At 41.6% G+C, this 18833-nt stretch overlaps 1 protein-coding gene across 5 annotated transcripts in view; it reads right to left on the minus strand.

Moving 5' to 3' along the window:
- Positions 1–269: 269 nt before the first annotated feature.
- The window catches only part of csrnp3 (cysteine-serine-rich nuclear protein 3), a 235708-nt gene continuing 217144 nt past the window's right edge, over positions 270–18833 (minus strand). For all 5 annotated transcript variants that reach the window (XM_072262045.1, XM_072262043.1, XM_072262044.1 and 2 more), the window contains 2 exons: positions 8347–8643; positions 270–5520 (listed from right to left, as the gene is read on the minus strand). In XM_072262045.1, the coding sequence (XP_072118146.1) occupies positions 4423–5520; positions 8347–8643 (1395 nt within the window). In that variant the 3' untranslated portion in view covers positions 270–4422. The remainder of the gene's footprint in view (positions 5521–8346; positions 8644–18833) is intronic.

The following is an 18833-nucleotide window of genomic DNA, read 5'->3' on the forward strand; positions in this document are numbered from 1 at the left end:
TTAGCGTATAAAATGTCATGTAATATCGTGTTGAACAGGCCTTTTCCTCCAGAGCATGTCATTTGTTGAATTAAAGACTACTTTTATATCAGCTGCATCTCTTCATGACTTCGTGCATGTTACAACAATTACCACCAATTTATAAATTGTAAGGTGTTCATTATCAACTCGACTATGTTTGCCAGTGAATAATTATTGCTGAAAAAGTGTATAAAAGAAAGTACCAGATGGGAGTGATGGAAATTCATTCAGTTCTGTATTTTGGCCTCATTTCCTACAGCAACGTAGAATAATTAAGACATAGAATTTTCACAGTCTGACCATCTATAAGCAACAGCTGTATGTGCAAAGAAGACAACGAACTTCTGAAACAATACATTGTCTAATTTTTACAGGTCCCAAAGATGCAAGTTAATTGTACAAGTATCAAGTCTGCACCTTGCAATAGCTGGAATACAAACAAGTAGACATTGGAAAACTAAAGCTCATATAATACATACAGCCATAACAATTAGCACTAATGTACTAGCAACAAAAAAGGTTACAGATATGAATTTGCAATATACTGTTGCAACAAACCACAATAAATACATCGAATGTCTGCATTATTCATTCATAATAAATACTGAACAGATAAATACTACCAAGTATACAGCTATTGGGAAAAATTTTATTACAATATATAAGACCCAGCTTGATTTCAGTTCTTGGAATTGTGTAGTAGTGTCGCCTACCTTCTCTTTTGGCAAAACTGGGATCACAGGTAGACTGTATAAAATGCAATTTCCAGAATTTTTTTTAAAACAGCAATGCAAAGTATTGCCTGTATGGTAGGATCCTGCATGAGACAACTAAACTGCTTGTCAAATTTGAGTTGTAAAATTTAATGCGATATTTTAATTCCTCTCATATTTATGCAAAATATAAAGTAGTGTCCAAAAATTGTCCTTTGGAACAGCAGTCTGTTTGAAACGTATTAGCTGTCATATAAACTTAGGTCCATTTTGATCTTAAAAAAAAATTTCTATGAGCATATGGAAAACTATCTTTCTGCAGTTTTCTTCCAGGATGAATTATTGTACAATTAACGATAAAGGAATGAACAATTTGTGATTTATATATGATTAACACTTGTCATCAACAACTGGAACAACAGCTTTTTCTTTAACACACCTTTCCTTTCCCTTAATGGCCTCAGTGCACTAGACAAAGTACTGTTCAAGACCCAGTGCTTGAAGTGATTTCTGTTAACAAAGCATTGAGAAAGAAAATCTAGTTGTAATAATCATATCTGAAATTGTCCCTTGAACTACTGACCACCCAAATTATTCATTCATAATCTCTTGTATACATATCGTGCTCCTATGGTCCACTATAAACTTAAAAGGATAAGCTCTATTTAGGTAGGGCAACATGATCTAACACAGGGGTTTCCAACCTTTTTTATGCCACGGAACAATACCGACCCCAGGTTGTGAACCTTTGAGCTTCACAGGTAGTAAATCAATCATTCAGCCTGGTAGTTTTTCCTAGTTTTATTTTGAATGTCTCAAAGGTTATTGAGCCAAGGATGATGTTTGTAAATACTGCAGTTCATAGATAGGTGCTTGTGCAAAGTATATTGTAAGTTGTTTTAAAAAAATGCTGCAATCTTGATGTTGCCTGAAGTAGTACAAGTAAATCACAAATAATTTGAAAGGTAAAGAATGTTTGTAACCTTAAGCTGTAAAATATCTAAATATTAGTTGCATATGTTGGAGGTTCAGCCAATGGAATATTATACATGACAATTTTAACTATAATTCTCTGAAATATGTTAAAGGAGAGTAGATTTTCTCATCCCTACTGAAGTTTCCCTCTGGATTTCTGAGTTTGCAGCACTAATACAAGTTTATGGTAGTATTTTCCACTCTGTTGCAGCTGTCACTGTGCTATGAATCCACTGTCAGATTTATGCCTGCACATAGACAGTAGTTTCCATTCAGATGAATGGGAGGTAACAAGTGGCAGGAAATGGATAGTTTGAAATGTTAAATGCTAACATGAAATTATCTTTTACTGACTGTTAATGCAAAGTTATCCAAAACCTGTAGCATGGACCGTCATTTAGCTCAGGCAGGTAACTGGTGGAGGTGTAGCCCCCATCAAAGCTGCTTCAGAAGTGTAGTTAGACGTCTGTGCTGAGACAGCCTTTGGGTTAGGCTGAAGTTCTGGGAGCTGACCTGCCAGAAGAAAACAGACCAACAGCAAGACCTGGATCAGGCACTTACCTACACCATCAGAGCAATTAACCATGTCAGAGATGATTGCATTTGTTTGCAAATAAATTAGTCTAGCAAAATTATAGAACAGGTTAACCTCCATGTTTCAAAATGTGATTCGAAGACTTGACTACTTTAAGCAGTAATCTACTTCTGTTTTTTTTAATTCACTTTATAAAGAATACTGAAAATTAAAGCTTGTCTGCCTCTTAAAAGCTGTATTTTAAACAAATCTCTTCATTGTTAAATTAATTTTGGCCCTTTTTAAAAAAAATACAAGTTAATCCAATAATTGATATCAGATTCAGAATTTACAACTAATAAGTTTTAGTTGCATTTGGGTTTGAAATGTTAAAAAAATGCCAATTTGGAAATCTGAACACTTGTTCCAGCTGATTGGAGATAGCAACTTGTTTCCTTCTGATACAAGCACAATGTATACAAGTAATGAACAGTTATGATTGTATTCTGTTTACATGTCAAATCTGAAATAAATTTCAGTATTAATGACAAAGCTCCAATTTAGCTTTCAAAGCAATCTAGATAATTTCTCTAAGATATGTTTGATAACTGGACAGAATTTAAAGTGCATGACTATTTTAAAAAATAAAATCATACTTTGACTTTTTGAACCTTTCAATATTTTTTTGTTAAATCGCCACCTAAAATTCAAGCTTTTATACACTAATGCAACACACTGAGCAGGAGTAGTGTTTAAAGTAAGATGTATTGTGTAAAATGAACTTGTCACCAAGAAAGGATGTACTTCCATCACCTCAGGCATAACTTCACACCCCTCTGATTGCTGTCAAAAGATATCAGGAACCATATAATGAAGTGTTAAAATGAGGCTCTCAGAACAAATGACCTTCACCAGGGTTGCCTGTATATTTTCTTCCCACTCCATAAGCATTATTACTCCCTAAAGGGAATTTGTGATGCAGTGTTTTCCTGGAATGCCTTTTGAAAAGCCAGGACTTGATCAAACATTGCACGAATTGCTTCTTGAAAATTTGTCATCTCGCTACATCTGAATGTCTGCACTATTCCATTTTGTGACCTGTTTCATGCAGTTAGACATTGGCAGTACTATTTACACTGTTAATTATAAATCACAGAGGAGTGACACAAAATAGAAATACATTGCCAGATAAAACCTCTTGACTCCCTTTCTTTAAAAAATTCAATCTTAACTTGAAAAATGTTACAATAACTATAAAGAGCAGAATCTTTCTTCTGTAGTAACGATTTCACTCAAGTTTGCTTAACAGAAGTGATATACTCTTTTAGTGATTGGTGATAACAGGAATAGATTTCTCCTCACTACCACTTCTCTGTGTTTCCCACAGAAGTATTAATGTGTTATCTGCACAATGTGGTCATTAGTTGTGGGGCAATACAGGATTTCTCATTCAGCATTGCACATGCTATAAGCTGAAATAGAAGATTCTGTTTTGGGATCGTTTCCCCACACGTAAGAGACACTTTATAGAGTTTAGCTTGTCTGCCAGTTGTTCTGCCTTTACAATTCCATTGAGTACTAAATGAAAACACAGCAAAGAAAGAGCTGTCTACGTAATCAGTTCAAAATAACTCCTTAAGTGAAAATGACGTCTTGATCATTTCAAACAATCTTTGCTGTTATCACAAATTGGATTATCAGTTTCCCTTGCCATTAATCAAAGAAATATTTAACATATACCTCACGTAATTGTACACTGACTGGCATAAATAAATTCACAAATTATTTTCACGATTTTCACATGTACAGTACATAAATAATCTTTCCACGTTTCTGATGAAAACAGGGACCTTATTTAAATTTTTTTTTTGAGATTGTCACATTGAGTAAAAGCCAAGAAGGAAGATGCAACCTGGCTGACTTGGTGTCCATTATCAGTGATGCTTATTTAACAGTTAAAATGCATTAGTAAGTCAAATAAATTATTAGTGACTTAAATGGCTTACATTAAATCACAATGTTTAATGCAGTGTTTCACAGCTGTGCATGAAACTCATTTCCAATTACATTTTTGCCGTCTTTAAACCACAGAAATTAAGTGGTATTAATCACCACTACTGATCAGTTGAACTAAAGGTGATGACTGTTTAAAAACTGTAAACTATTAAATAGTTTTTTCCCCATTGTGACAGCAACTGATCAAACTAAACAGACAGAGCTTCCACTACTGATGTTTTTGATTGTCTCTTCTAACAATGCACTACCCTCTGGGAGGATGATGGCATTTTCCAGTACCTGCTTGGGTGCATAAACATCCCCGTTTGAAGCTGCAACATAATCGTCTTGCATGTGGTTATTTAAATAGCTCTGTAGCTCTGCTCGAGAGTGGCTGGGCTGCTGCTCAGAGTATAAACCGTTACACTGTGCATTGTTTTCGTGTGCTGAGGGACAACACACGATCACCGAGGGTGTTGTAATGGGGTAGTGAGCACTGGTAAAGCTTCCCTCTGGCTGCTGTTGCGTGTATTCAATGTACTGATCTGTAGCTGAACCGTAAGGCACCAAAGAAAGTGCTCCAGTCTCCTGACTCCTCTCGGTATAGTTTGAGGTTAAGGTGGCTTCTACGCAGAAAGGCTCGTTGCCACGGTCCGTGGCAGCAGTTGTGGTGCTGGTGGTAACGGCAGTGGTGGTAGCCGTGGCGTTACACTCTATCTGATAGTACAGTGTTGACGAATTAGTATAATAAGGGACAGCCTCTAGTGGTGTGCCATCATGCACAGAAGTGCCATCAGCATAACATAACACAGATGGAAGGGAAACGGCCTCAGGCTGTGCCACAACTTTGCTGTCTGCCTCTTCGTCTGACTCGCTGGCTGCCAAGCTCTGAATGCTGGAGTCTGTGATGACACTGCACAGACTACTCCCATCGTCGTCCTCCTCTTCCTCCTCTTCCTCCTCCTCCTCCTCCTCTTCCTCGTCATCATCCGCTTGCCAATCCAGATCCTCGGCTGACTGCAGGTGCATCACCGCCGTTTCCGGTTCGTTCTCAATGTCAAAGGTTTCTGTGACAGGGTAGTCGTGGGGCTGCTGGCTTGGCACCAAGTGGCCAGTGTGGGCATTCACATCTCCCGAGAAACCGTTCTCCATTCCAAGCTGCTGCTGGTTTTTTTCCAGTTCCAGCTTCATTATTGTGTGCAAAAAGTGTGTCCGTACCCTGATAGGGTTGAACTCAATCCTGCCTGCTGAATTGCTGCACCCTTCTTTTGTGCATCCACATGGAAAAGACATACGGTCCACCTAGGGAAAATGGTACATATCAATTATTATGCACGGCTATAGGTTCCATCCCTGGGGCCCCAAAAAACCACGTTAATGTCTAATATACTGCACTCTGTAGCAGTTAATGCTGTGTGCTTTCCTGGTTTCATTTCTTAGTGCAGTATGTTATGCAGCCCCACTCTCAAATCCTACTTCTCATCTGTTTTTAATGAAAAAAAACAGGTCAGTGACACGCACAGCCTCCCCGTGGAATGTGTGGGATTTCTCTGGTTGCTCCGATCTCCTCCCACAGTCCAAAGATGTCCCAGGTAGGTTAATCAGTCATTGTAAATTGTCCTGTGATTAGGTTAGGGTTTCGGGTTTGGCAGGGGTTGCTCAAAGGCCCATCTCCGCGCTGTATTGCTAACTAACTAAATAAAAAGTTGATTTTTTCTCCTTAGGATCTGGAGAGGATGTTTCCTGTCGTGGGAGAGTCTAAGACCAGAGGAAACAGTCTCAAAATAGAGGGGCATCCTTTTAGAATGGAGATGAGGAGGAATTTCTTTAGCCGGAGAGTGGTAAATTTGTGGAATTCATTGCCATGGGTGACATCCAGAGACCAATTGTTTATGCATACTTAAGCAGAGGTTGAAAGATTCTTGATCAGTCAGGGCACGAAGGGATACGGGGAAAAGGCATGAGAGGCAAAATGGTTCAGCCAAGATGAAATGGCTGAGCAGACTCGATGGGCCAAATGGCTTAATTCTGTTCCTACATCTTATGATTTTAAGTAATGATAATAAGTTGAACTCGACAGGGAGAAGCTAAGCAACTGTATTCACCAATGACCATAGAGAGAACCCTTAGCTACTGTAACTATCTCCATGACGTGGAATTTCTGTGCACTAATATCTGCCTTCAATTCACATACAGCGTTGGCATCTAACATCAGTGAGGATGAACAGCCAAATACAACTGGGAAATTTCACAAGCAGCAAATGTTGTGAAAAGCAAGATGTTTAGCTAACATTTTAAACATTTTACAGAATTTTAATAACCTTTGGAACATTTGGAATAAATGTAGGGACTGAGCTCTGACAAAAATATCTTTAAAATAGTTCACTATATTCTATAACATTTGAAATACACAAATATAAAATTACTTTTTAAAATTGCTGATTGTCTAAGTAATGATTTTATGCACAATTTAAAAAAACTCACACCCCACAGTGTGAGTTTAACACTTTTGGAGCATTTTACAATGAGGTCAACTCAGTATTTTCATTGTTTCTTAGGTATAGAAACATAGAAAATAGGTGCAGGAGTACGCAATTCGGCCCTTCGAGCCTGCATGATTCTACAGTGGCAGAATGTTTGTGAAAGAACAGGAGATTATCGGAAGTGTGTTTAGGACTTCTGTGTATTAATTCATTTTTCTTGAATTTCATGTTAGTTTTAAATTCTAATGATAGAAAAAGCTGGTGGATTTTTCATCAGTTATAAAGTATGACTCAATTAAAAACACACACAAACTGCAGAGTATTGCAGGGGCCGCTTTTTATAAATTACTTTGTTTACCAAAATCTAGGCCTGTCAGTCATTCCACTCCATAAGATATGGGAACAGAATTAGGCCATTTGGCCCATGGAGTCTGCTCCGCCATTTCATCATGGCAGATCCATTTCTCTCTCAACCCCAATCTCCTGCCTTCTCCCTGTAACCTTTCACACCCCGACTAATCAAGAACCTATCAACCTCTGCTTTAAATGCACCCCGTGGCCTGGTCTCCATAGCCACCTATGGCAATGAATTCCAGTGATTCACTACCTCTGGCTAAAGAAATTCCTCCTCATCTCTGTTCTAAATGGATATCCCTCTATATTTGAGGTTGTTCTATCTGGTCCTACACTCCCCACCAAAGGAAATATCCTCTTCAATCCACTCCATCTAGGCCTTTCAACATTTGTTAGACTTCAATGATTCTTCTACATTCCAGCAAGTACAGATGCCTTTCATTTCTGGAATCATCCTTGTGAACCTCCCCTGAACCGTCTCCAACGTCAGCACATCCCTTCTTAGATAAGGGGCCCAAAACTGCTCAAAATACTCCAAGTGAGGCTCCAGTAGTGCTTTATAAGTCCTCAGCTTTACATCCTTGCTTTTATATTCTAGTCATTCAAAAGAAAAATGAGCTAAGAACTGCGAGCATCAAAGAATACTAATCCTATTTTATTTCCACAAATCTTTTCCAATCTTTTCAGGTTCGGGGTGAGTTTACAGTAACTGATGAACCTACCTGTCTTGGGGATGTTCAAGGATACCAGAACACTCTGAAGAAACTAAAACACTTGGAGGGAAATTTCATAGTCACAGGGAGAGCATGTAAATTCCACACAGACAGCACCAGAGGTCAAGAGCGAACCCGGACTGCTGGATCTGTGAGGGCAACAGCTCTCTAAGTGGGCATTCTGCTCCACATATAGTTCATAAAATGAAATAATGTTGGGAGCAAAAGCGGAAGAGAAAACAGCGCAAGTTGTGCATGTGAACTCAATTTCGATGTTTAAGAGAAGGATAGGTATAGGGTGATAAGGGTATGGAGACCTAGGGCCCTGGTGCAGGTTGAAGCAGTTTAAATGGTTTGGTCAGAACTAGATGGGCCAAAGGGCCTGTTTCTGTGCTGTACTTTTTTATGGCTCCATAAGAAATACTCTGAACCAGACTGGGACAAGGAAACAAATGCTCATTTGATTTGCACCACATAATAAAAGTATTTGTATCATGAACCGAGACAGGAAATAATAAAAATATATTTGCAGCTATCTTAAATCTGTTGATTTTTCTACATAACAAGTTACTGCTTACCTGGCACTTAATCCCTGCTTGACTACAAGCACAAAGTTCAGGATCACAATAAATTCGACAGTCACAGCCACAATCTTCCCTGGACACTCGAATTGCACGCAGCTCATGTTTTTCTTCTCCGTCAATCTTTTTAACACCCGAAGCTCGTAACAACGCCCTCCTCTTTTTGGTTGGCAATGGCTGTAGGAAGAAATAGTCATCTACCTCCGTGTTATCCAGATCAATGTCATCATCAGAAATATCATCTAACGTGAGTGTATTGGCCTCTTCAGATTCCACCGTTCCATTTTTCGTGAGCTGCAATGAAAAAAAGTGACTTAATGACATCCTAATTCAATAAAACTTTACCTGGTTTAGTTTGCATTGTTAAATTTAGGTTTTAAAAATATCTTTAAACAAAACTCAAGCAACACCTATTCAATTCATAACATTTCTAAAGTAGTAAATTTTCATGCATCATTATCTTAAGGATTGGTTGGCAGATTGGAGATAGGTCTCTACCAAAGGAGGTGTAAGGTGCTCCTTCCCTCTGCTGGCCTGCAGGTCACCCTTGGACAAGGTGAAGCACCTGCTTAGCCCCCCCATCAGGGTCACGTGAGGCCATGGCAGCAGGAGGTAGATGGTCATATGAGTAGCTGGTGCAGATCACAAAGCCTAGTTACGTGACCACTGACGCCAGGCAATCTCTAAAGAGTACTGATAATGACTGAGGGAGTACTGATAATGACTGGGGTCACCCATCTTGTAAAGACACTGCCCAGAAGGCGGCAATGGCAAACTACTTCTGTAGAAATACTTGTCAAGAGAAATCAATTTGCCAATCGAGCAACAGCATGAAGGGGGTCTTCCCCACAGGCAACGATTCCTCGCTTGGTAGACAGATTAAGGGATGGATAAACCATGACTGTCCACATCATATGACATGGCATGTGATGATGGGGATGTTGATGATCTTAAAAGTGTTTTAATGACACAAACATGAGGAAATCTGCAGATGCTGATAATTCAAGCAACACATAAAAAATGCTGGTGAATGCAGCAGGCCAGGCAGCATTTATAGGAAGAGGTACAGGGTCTTGGCCCGAAACATCAACTGTACCTCTTCCTATAGATGCTGCCTGGCCTGCTGTGTTCACCAGCATTTTTTTATGTGTGTTGTTTTAATGACATCCTTGTTCAATAAAACTTCACCTGGGGTTAGATTTTGTGGTTAAATTTAGATTTAAAAATATTTTTAAACAAAACTTGAGCAATGTCTATTCAATGTATAAAATTTCTAAAGTTGTATATTTTATGGGTCATTATCCTAAGGGTGTAAAGCAGGGCTTCCCAGCTTGGGGTCCACTGACCCCTTGTTTAATGGTATTTGCCTATGGCATAAAAAAGGGTGGGAACCCCTGGTGTAAAGGCTATCAGCAGAAATGGTAAAATGACAACTACCATCATGGAAATCAAGGCAAAACAATGGGGACACTGAAAAGGTTTTAAATAAAAGCTGAAAATTGTGGAAATACCCAAAAGGCTAGCCAGCATCTCTGGAAAGGGAAACCAAATAAATGTTTTGGGCCAATTGCAAACGGGAGAAAATCTGCAGATGCTGGAAATCCAAGCAACACACACACAAAATGCTGGAGGAACTCAGCAGGCCAGGCAGCAAATATGGAAAAGAATACAGTGGATGTTTCAGGCCAAGGCCCTTCATCAGGACTGGAGAAGAAAAGTTGAGGAGTCAGAGTAAGAAGGGGGAAGGGGAGGAAGAAACACAAGGGACTAGATGAAACCGGGTGGGGGTGGTGAAGTAAAGAGCTGGGAAGTTGACTAGTGAAAGAGATGCATGCTGTAGAAGCCGGGGGGGGGGGGGGAGGTGGCAGAAGGCCATGGAAGAAAGAAAGGGTGGAGTGATGGGCACATAAGGTAAGAGAGGGAAATTGGAAAGGGGAATGGTGAGAGGGGGAGGGGCGTTACTGTAAGTTCGAGAAATTGAGGGGTCAGAAATGGACCAGGTAAATTTGAAGGCAGGGTGGACGTTGGAGGCAAAGTTGATGAAGTCAACGAGTTTGAAATGGGTGCAGGAAGCAGCACCAATGCAGTTGTCGATGTAGCATAGGAAAAGTGGGGGAGTGACACCAGTTTCAGCTTGGAACAGAGACTGTTCCATGTAGACGATGAAAAGGCAGGAATAGCTAGAACCCCTGTGAGTGCCCATGGAGGAACCAAAGACGAAACTATTGAGAGTGAGGACCAGTTCCACCATGTGGTGGAGGACTGGTTAGGTCTGGTGTCCAGAAAGAAACGGGTAGCTTTGAGGCCTTCCAGGTGGGGTTGGAAGTGTATAGGGATTGGACATCCTCCCAATTCCTTCAAGCAAAAGTTGTAGCCATGGGCACTCTTCGACTTCATCAACTTTGCCTCCAACCCTTAAATTTACCTGGTCCATTTCCAACATCTCTCTTCCCTTTCTTGATCTCTCTGTCTCTATCTCTGGAGACAGCTGACCTACTGATGTCTACTATAAACCCACTGACTTGCACAGCTACCTGGACTATACCTCTTCCCACCCTGTTACTTGTAAAAACGCCATCCCCTTCTCTTGACTCTTCCGTCTCCGCTGCATCTGCTCTCAGGATAAGGCTTTTCATTCCAGAACAAACGAGATGTTTTGCTACAAAGAAAGCGGCTTCCTTTCCTCTACCATCAACGCTGCCTTCAACTGCATCTCTTCCATTTTGCACGTCACCCCATCTTCCCGCCACCCCATCTGGGATAGGGTTCATCTCGTCCTCACCTACCACCCCACCAGCCTTTGCTTCAAGCACATAATTTTCCGCAACTTCTGCCATCTCCAACAGGACCCCATATCATTCCCACCCCAACCCCCCACTTTCTGCTTTCTGCATGGATTGCTCCCTATGTGACCCCCTTGTCCATTCATCCCTCCCCACTGATCTGCACCTGCCCCTACACCTCCTCCCTCACTACCACTCAGGGCCCCAAAAAGTCCTTCCAGGCTAAGTGAAACTTCACCTGTGAGTCTGTTGGGGTCATTTACTGTATTTGGTGCTCCCAGTGTGGCCTCCTACATATTGATGAGACCCAACGTAGATTGGGAGACCGCTTCGCCAAGCAACTATGCTCCGTCCACCAGAAAAAGCAGGATCTCCGAGTGACCACCCATTTTAATTCCACTTCCCATTTCCATTCTGACATGCCAGTCCATGGCCTCCTATACTGTCGTGATGAGGACACACTTAGGTTGGAGAAGAAATACCTTATACTCCATCTGGGTTGCCTCCAACCTGATGGCATGAACATCAATTTATTGAACTTCCGCTAATGCCCCAACACCCCCCACTTCACCATTCCCCTCTCTCACCTATCTCCTTACCTGCCCATCACCTCCCCCTGGTGCTCCCCCCCACCTTTTCTTTCTTCTGTGAACTCCGTGGGTTCCAGCAGCCACAATTGTTTATCGTTCATTATGAACACCCTTCCAGGGTGACACGGGAGCTCAAGTGAGTGTGCTGCCAGCATCGCCTATTGATGAGAAGGCAAAGAGCCAATGGCAGCAGGATCCAGACCTACAGGACACGTCAGGTGATGCTGTGTTTCAGTGGGCCATGTTGCACATGGGATTTCGTCCTGACTGAAGTGGCTAGACCTCTGCTTAGTGCAGATTTCCTCTATACTCAAGGACTATTAGATGATCTTAAGAAATAACAGGACTTGGAGAGGAGATCTCGTTGTTCAGTAAACAAACACGTAGACCCCGATCCTATTTATGAGATGACACAGGCTAAATTCCATACCACAATGCACAAAGTTCACCACACGGCCAATCAGCGAAGAGATTTCCACCCCTACATCACAAATGGGTTTCCGAAATCACGTCCAATCAACTGATTGAAAAGTGTTTAAAGGCCAAGCATTCAGAGGACATACCACAAAGACCATATCAGGAAAGTTGAGAAATGTAAAAAAGTAATAAATGTGATGAGATGCTTGACTGGTAGGGAATGGGGAGCAAGTTGTTCAGCTTTGAAGAGAATGTATGTGGCTTTAGTGAGATCTGTGTTGGACTATGGAAATATAGTATATGGATCAGCAGCTAGGTCTCTTATAAGGAAACTGGATGTGATTCAGGCTCAGGCCTTGAGAGTGTGCAGTGGGGCCTTTAAAACATCACCAGTGTCAGCCCTACAGGTAGAAATGGGAATAATGCCTTTGGAACTAAGAAGGATGCAACTGATGGCAAACTACTGGGCTAACTTGCAGGGGCACAATGATTCTCACCCTGCTAAAGGAGTGTTGCAGGAGTGCTGGGAAAATGGGAGGTTTCAGAGGGATACCTTTAGTTGGGTAGGGAATGATATCGCGAAAGAATGTGGAGTGTTTGATCTGAGGATAAGTCCTTCAGTAGTTTATCCGGTTGTAGCTCCATGGAAGCTTATATGGCCTGACATAGACTGGCATTTGTTAGAGGTAAAAAGGAAAGAAAGATATAAAACAGAATTGGTAAATGCATTTAACTGTCATGTGATGGAAAAGTATAGTGATTATACTCACATTTATACAGATGGTGCGAAAGAACCTGAAACAGGAGTGACACACATAAAAGTTGCTGGTGAACGCAGCAGGCCAGGCAGCATCTCTAGGAAGAGGTGCAGTCGACGTTTCAGGCTGAGACCCTTCATCAGGATGAAGGGTCTCGGCCTGCAACGTCGACTGCACCTCTTCCTAGAGATGCTGCCTGGCCTGCTGCGTTCACCAGCAACTTTTATGTGTGTTACTTGAATTTCCAGCATCTGCAGAATTCCTGTTGTTTGTGAAACAGGAGTGACAGGGTTTGGGGTGGTTATACCAGCAAAAGAAATTGGAATCAGCAGAAGAACATCTAATAAGTTAGGCATGTTTACAGTGGAGATGCTGGCGGTGTTGGTTGCGTTGCAATGGGTGCAGAAAGCCAGACAAGTCAAAGCATTGATATGTTCAGATTCATCCTCAGTTCTAGCAAGTTTAAGGTCTTTTCACACAAACAGTTGGCAAGATGTACTTTATGAAGTCCTTCAGTTAGTTACAAGAATTGCAAATCAGGGAGGTCAGGTAAAATTTCTATGGGTTCCAGTACATGTAGGGGTGAAGGGGAATGAGAGGGTGGATGAGTTGGCAAAGAGGGCGTTAAAGAAAGAAAATGTGGAAATGCACATTAGTATCAGTAAAGCAGAGGTTAAATGTGTAATCTGGGAAAAAGTCAACCGAATGTGGCAAGAAAGATGGGACAGGGAGGGGAAAGGGAGGCATTTATATCAAATACAAAAGAGTGTTGCAGGTACTAGGGTAGGTAATGGAAACAGAAGAGAGGAAACTGTGTGGACTAGGTTAAGGCTGGGGCATTGTGCATTAAACAAAACATTGAAAATGATAGGGAAACACCAGACAGGATTGTGTGAGGAATGTCAGGAAGAGGAATCAGTAGAACATGTAGTTTTGTGTTGCAGGAAGTATGGGATACGGAGAGAGATGATGAGAAATAAATTAAGGGAGTTGGGGTGCAGGAATTCACATTAAAAGGGTTGCTGGGCATGGGTGAGAGAGCACAAGTCCGAGTACTTTTAGCGTTTTTAAGGGGTACAGGGGTTTTTTATAGGATATGACGGATAAACAGGAATAGGGTACTAGGATGGTCAAAGATGGGAGGGTAAAGTGTAGGTTTGTGTGTGTGTGTGTGTGTGCGCGCGCGCGTGCACGCGATTAGGTGATGGGATTTAGAATATATGTCTAGTGCACATTCCGGAGCAGAGGGTGGCGGTAATGCACCATTAAGCTGGATGCCAACCGCCGTAAAACAAGATACAGACAGACAGACATACCACAATCAACAGTGCACTGACAAAATCTCCTCATACGGTGACGAAATGTTTGTACATAAATTGCCAAAATTGGAGAACCATCAACCACTCAAGCGACATATCTTCAGAATTACTTCCATGGACTATTTCTTTCTATATTTAGGCTGAATGGCCTGTTTGTGATGTAACACGCGTTTCCTTTATGTGATAGCTTGTTATTTAACAATTCTTCTTACTGAAGTACATCTTTCTGAAGTAATCAATAAGTGATTTGGCAAATATTAGGTGCCATGGCAGCATAGCAGTTAGCGCAGTGTTCTTACAGCAACTCCAGCGCTGTTCTGTAAAGAGTCTCTGTCTGCCCTCACTGTGGAACGAGTGGGTTTTCTCCACATCCTCCAGTTTCTTCCCACAGTTCAAACACTTACTGGGTAGCTTTGCAAATTGTCCTGTGATTAGGTTAGGGTTAATTGGGATTGCGGGGTTGCTGATGTCATGACTTGAAGGGCCGGAAGGGTCTACTCTGCACAGATTGCTAAACAACAAAATAAAGATTTCTCCTGAAGACAGTGTACTGCAGTCACCAGGTGTTAAATGTACATTAACATGAGTAACACAAATATATCTTTAGCATCATTGTTATTCTTAGAAATCTGCACCCCTTGTGTTCTGGGAACACTATTCACAGCCAGAAAGTGCTGGGAACGTCTATGAATCAACATGGCATGTTTTTTAACAGGAGCAAGGACATTTTTGGAATAATCCACAGCAGGAAATACAGTCAATACTTTTCAAAGCTGTAGGAAATTAGGTTTAATTACAAGCACATTTCATATCTTGGTTGTAACAATGTGTGGTCTCCAGAATGACAAAACCACTGACCTCACCCTGTGGTTACATCTGTAGAACATTTGATGATATGGTTCACAAGTAATTATCTGGGAAGCAAGGTGGGGGGGAGCTACTAAACGTAAGTCACTCTCTCTTTGATAACTATCTTCCCAATACTTCTCATTTACTAAAAGGTGCATAGTTTTTGCTGAGACTGAAAAATGTGCATCAAGAAATTATACTTTTAACTTGTTACTGGTCTCCAAGCAAAGTCTACATGTGATATTCTGTGCAGAGTTTTTTTTTATTGGAAATGGAACCGGTTATTTGTAACACGATGGTGGCTCACATGGACTCAGCAGCTTCTTGTCTTGTTCATCTTTTCTATGACTGAAAAACACTGCTGAACATTCAAGAACACTAAAATCTACAAGTCCACCTCACTAGTGAGCAGAATAATGAAGGTGTTGTGCAGTGGACAGCTCTATTTTCCTTCCCATTAGTTTTATGTTTTGGAGTTACAAAGCACAACAGGGGCAACAGGCAAGTTTTAAAATGAACCTGAGATGACTACTTCTTACCTGTTGAAATGCAACACACATAAAAGTTGCTGGTGAATGCAGCAGGCCAGGCAGCGTCTCTAGGAAGAGGTACAGTTGACGTTTCGGGCTGAGACCCTTCGGTCGACTGTACCTCTTCCTAGAGATGCTGCCTGGCCTGCTGTGTTCATCAGCAACTTTTGTGTGCGTTACTTGAAATTCCAGCATCCGCAGATTCCCTCGTGTTTGCTGTTGAAATGCAGCATGTTTTTTTCTTTGAAAATGAGAAGAAATGTTTGAGTTAAAAAAAAAGTAGCATAGCAAAACCTTCAAGTCTGGAAAAAAAGTGCAGCAGGTTTTTTTGTTCAGAATGTGGAGAAAGACAGTTGAGTTAAAAGAAAGGCAGAAAACAAACAAAATTTACAGGCAAACAACAGGAATTCTGCAGATGCTGGAAATTCAAGCAACACACATCAAAGTTGCTGGTGAACGCAGCAGGCCAGGCAGCATCTGTAGGAAGAGGTGCAGTCGACGTTTCAGGCCGAGACCCTTCGTCAGGACTAACTGAAGGAAGAGTGAGTAAGGGATTTGAAAGTTGGAGGGGGAGGGGGAGATCCAAAATGATAGGAGAAGACAGGAGGGGGAGGGATGGAGCCAAGAGCTGGACAGGTGATTGGCAAAAGGGATACGAGAAGATCATGGGACAGGAGGTCCGGGAAGAAAGACAAGGAGGGGGCAGGGGGACCCAGAGGATGGGCAAGGGGTATATTCAGAGGGACAGAGGGAGAAAAAGAGAGTGAGAGAAAGAATGTGTGCATAAAAATAAGTAATAGATGGGGTACGAGGAGGAGGTGGGGCCTTAGCGGAAGTTAGAGAAGTCGATATTCATGCCATCAGGTTGGAGGCTACCCAGACGGAATATAAGGTGTTGTTCCTCCAACCTGAGTGTGGCTTCATCTTTACAGTAGAGGAGGCCGTGGATAGACATGTCAGAATGGGAATGGGATGTGGAATTAAAATGTGTGGCCACTGGGAGATCCTGCTTTCTCTGGCGGACAGAGCATAGGTGTTTAGCAAAGCCTGTAAAAATTTACAGGCTCATGAACAGCGAGTACCGTGTGATAATAATAATAAATAAAAATGCAGAAATAGATGGCTACATCAGAAAGATTGATGTGTTCAATTGCATGAGAGATAACTAGATAACTGAATGAATTGAGCAGTTATGAAGCAAATGAAATAGCCAATGCAAAGTGAGCTCATGTTGCTGAGTGTGCTTGGTGGAAAGGCATAAAGTTTGCTCAGAAGTTTAACTGCTCCAACCAATCCTGCCAAAATGAGCTTCTCTGATATCATGAGAGTAATGCAGTAAACATTTAGAACTGATTGTTGATTGCAGAATGTTTTAGGTTTCATAAGTGGAATCAAAAGGAAGAGGAGTCCATTTCAGCGTACGTGCCTGAATTGAAGAGATTGTTTGAGCATTGTCAGTTCGGTTCGGTAATGGGCTTAATGATGAACTGAGGGATTGTTTAGTTTGTGGAATCTTACAAGAAAGCATTCAAAAACAACTCCTAACTGAAGCACAACTCACATTTAAAAGAACAGCTGAAATCGCCGTATCAATGGAAACAGCAGCCAGAGACACAAATGCATTGCAGTCAGGAAGTGAGCGTAAACAAAATTGCAACTTCTAAACAGAAACCTGCCTGGCCAAACAAATTGTGTTATTGTTGCAGCAGGGGCTCACGTACATCAGTCCAATCCAGGTTTAAAAGCAAAACTTGCAGAAAATGCAACCTAATAGGACACATACAGTACTGTTCAAAAATCTTAGGCAAATATATATAAACTAGGGTGCCTAAGACTTCTGCACAGTACTGTAATAATTTTAAGTACTGCAGTGTACTGCTACCACAAAAATAGAAAACAAATTTCATGACATATGTGAGTAATGATAAACCGGATTCTGATATGGGTCTTTATTATGAACTGAGAGTGGGAAGGGGGCAGGGAGAAGGCAATCATGGATGGGAATGGGAAAGGGAGAGGGGAGGGAGTGGGAAGTACCAGAGGAACATCCTGTAATGATCAATAAACCAATTATTTGGAATCAAATGACCATGTCTAGTGTCTCAAGGCTGGGTGTGTCTGCATACCCCTACCCCCACCCCTTGGCTCTGGCCCTCCTGCCACGGCACTCCAACCTTGCTATTCCCACACCCTTTGCTCCCACCAGATTCTACAAACTCACACTCCACTCCATGGTGACAAATACAGTACCGTGCAAAAGTCTTATGCACTCCAGCTGCAGTATATCTATGTACCCAAGACTTTTGCACAGTACTGTACAAAGAGCATATCAGGCAGATAAAAATAAATGGACTGCACAGGAACAGAAAAAGATAAAAAGTCAAGCTGCAGTTTCAAAAAGAGCACTAATCTGCAGGATGTTGGTGAAAAATCTGATAACTCTGAGAGTGACACAGGACTGAGTAGTCTTGAGATTTACAGTGTGAAAATTAACAATTGACAAGCAATATGGTTTACACCAGAAGTGAACAGCAAATTAATTAAAATGGAATTAGACACTGGCTCCGCTGTTTCAGTCATTTCACAAAATGAGTTTCCACGGCAAAGATACTGAAGTGAAGACTGCACATATTCAACTAAGAAACGATACTGGGGATATGCACAATTTGACCAATTGAATGATGTGACATCAAGGAAAGCCTCATTTCCCCCTGAGGAACAGGCACCCTTGTTTGGCCGCAGCTGAGGTGAAGGGGGGGGGGGGCTAGTCAGGGTAAACTCACACAAAGCTGTGGGGCCAGACAACACACCCCTCAGGTGCTGAGGGACCGTGCAGCTCAACTAACAGAGACCTTAACAGACGTTTTTAATATCTCACTGAAACAGCCTACTGTCTACGCAGGCTTCGAGGCAGTCACCATCATTCCAGTGCCAAAGAGAGCAACAATAGTCTAAATGATTACTGTCTGTGGCATGACTTCAACAATCATGATAGTTGAAGTTGGGAATGGATCACGTTATTTCCCATCTTCCAGCTACACTGGACCCTTTCCCGTTCATCTTCCACACAAACCGGTCTACTGATAATGTCATAGCCTTGGTCCTCCAGCCCATTTTATCCCATCTAGACAAAGATGCCTCAACGCCAGGATGTTGTTCATCCATTTCAGCTCAGTGCTTAACACTATCATTCCTCAGAGTACACCGGGTACACTGCCTTCGTTGGGCACACCTTCCT

The sequence above is a fragment of the Mobula birostris genome, chromosome 6 (assembly GCF_030028105.1).
Source record: "Mobula birostris isolate sMobBir1 chromosome 6, sMobBir1.hap1, whole genome shotgun sequence".
Lineage (NCBI taxonomy): Eukaryota > Metazoa > Chordata > Chondrichthyes > Myliobatiformes > Myliobatidae > Mobula > Mobula birostris.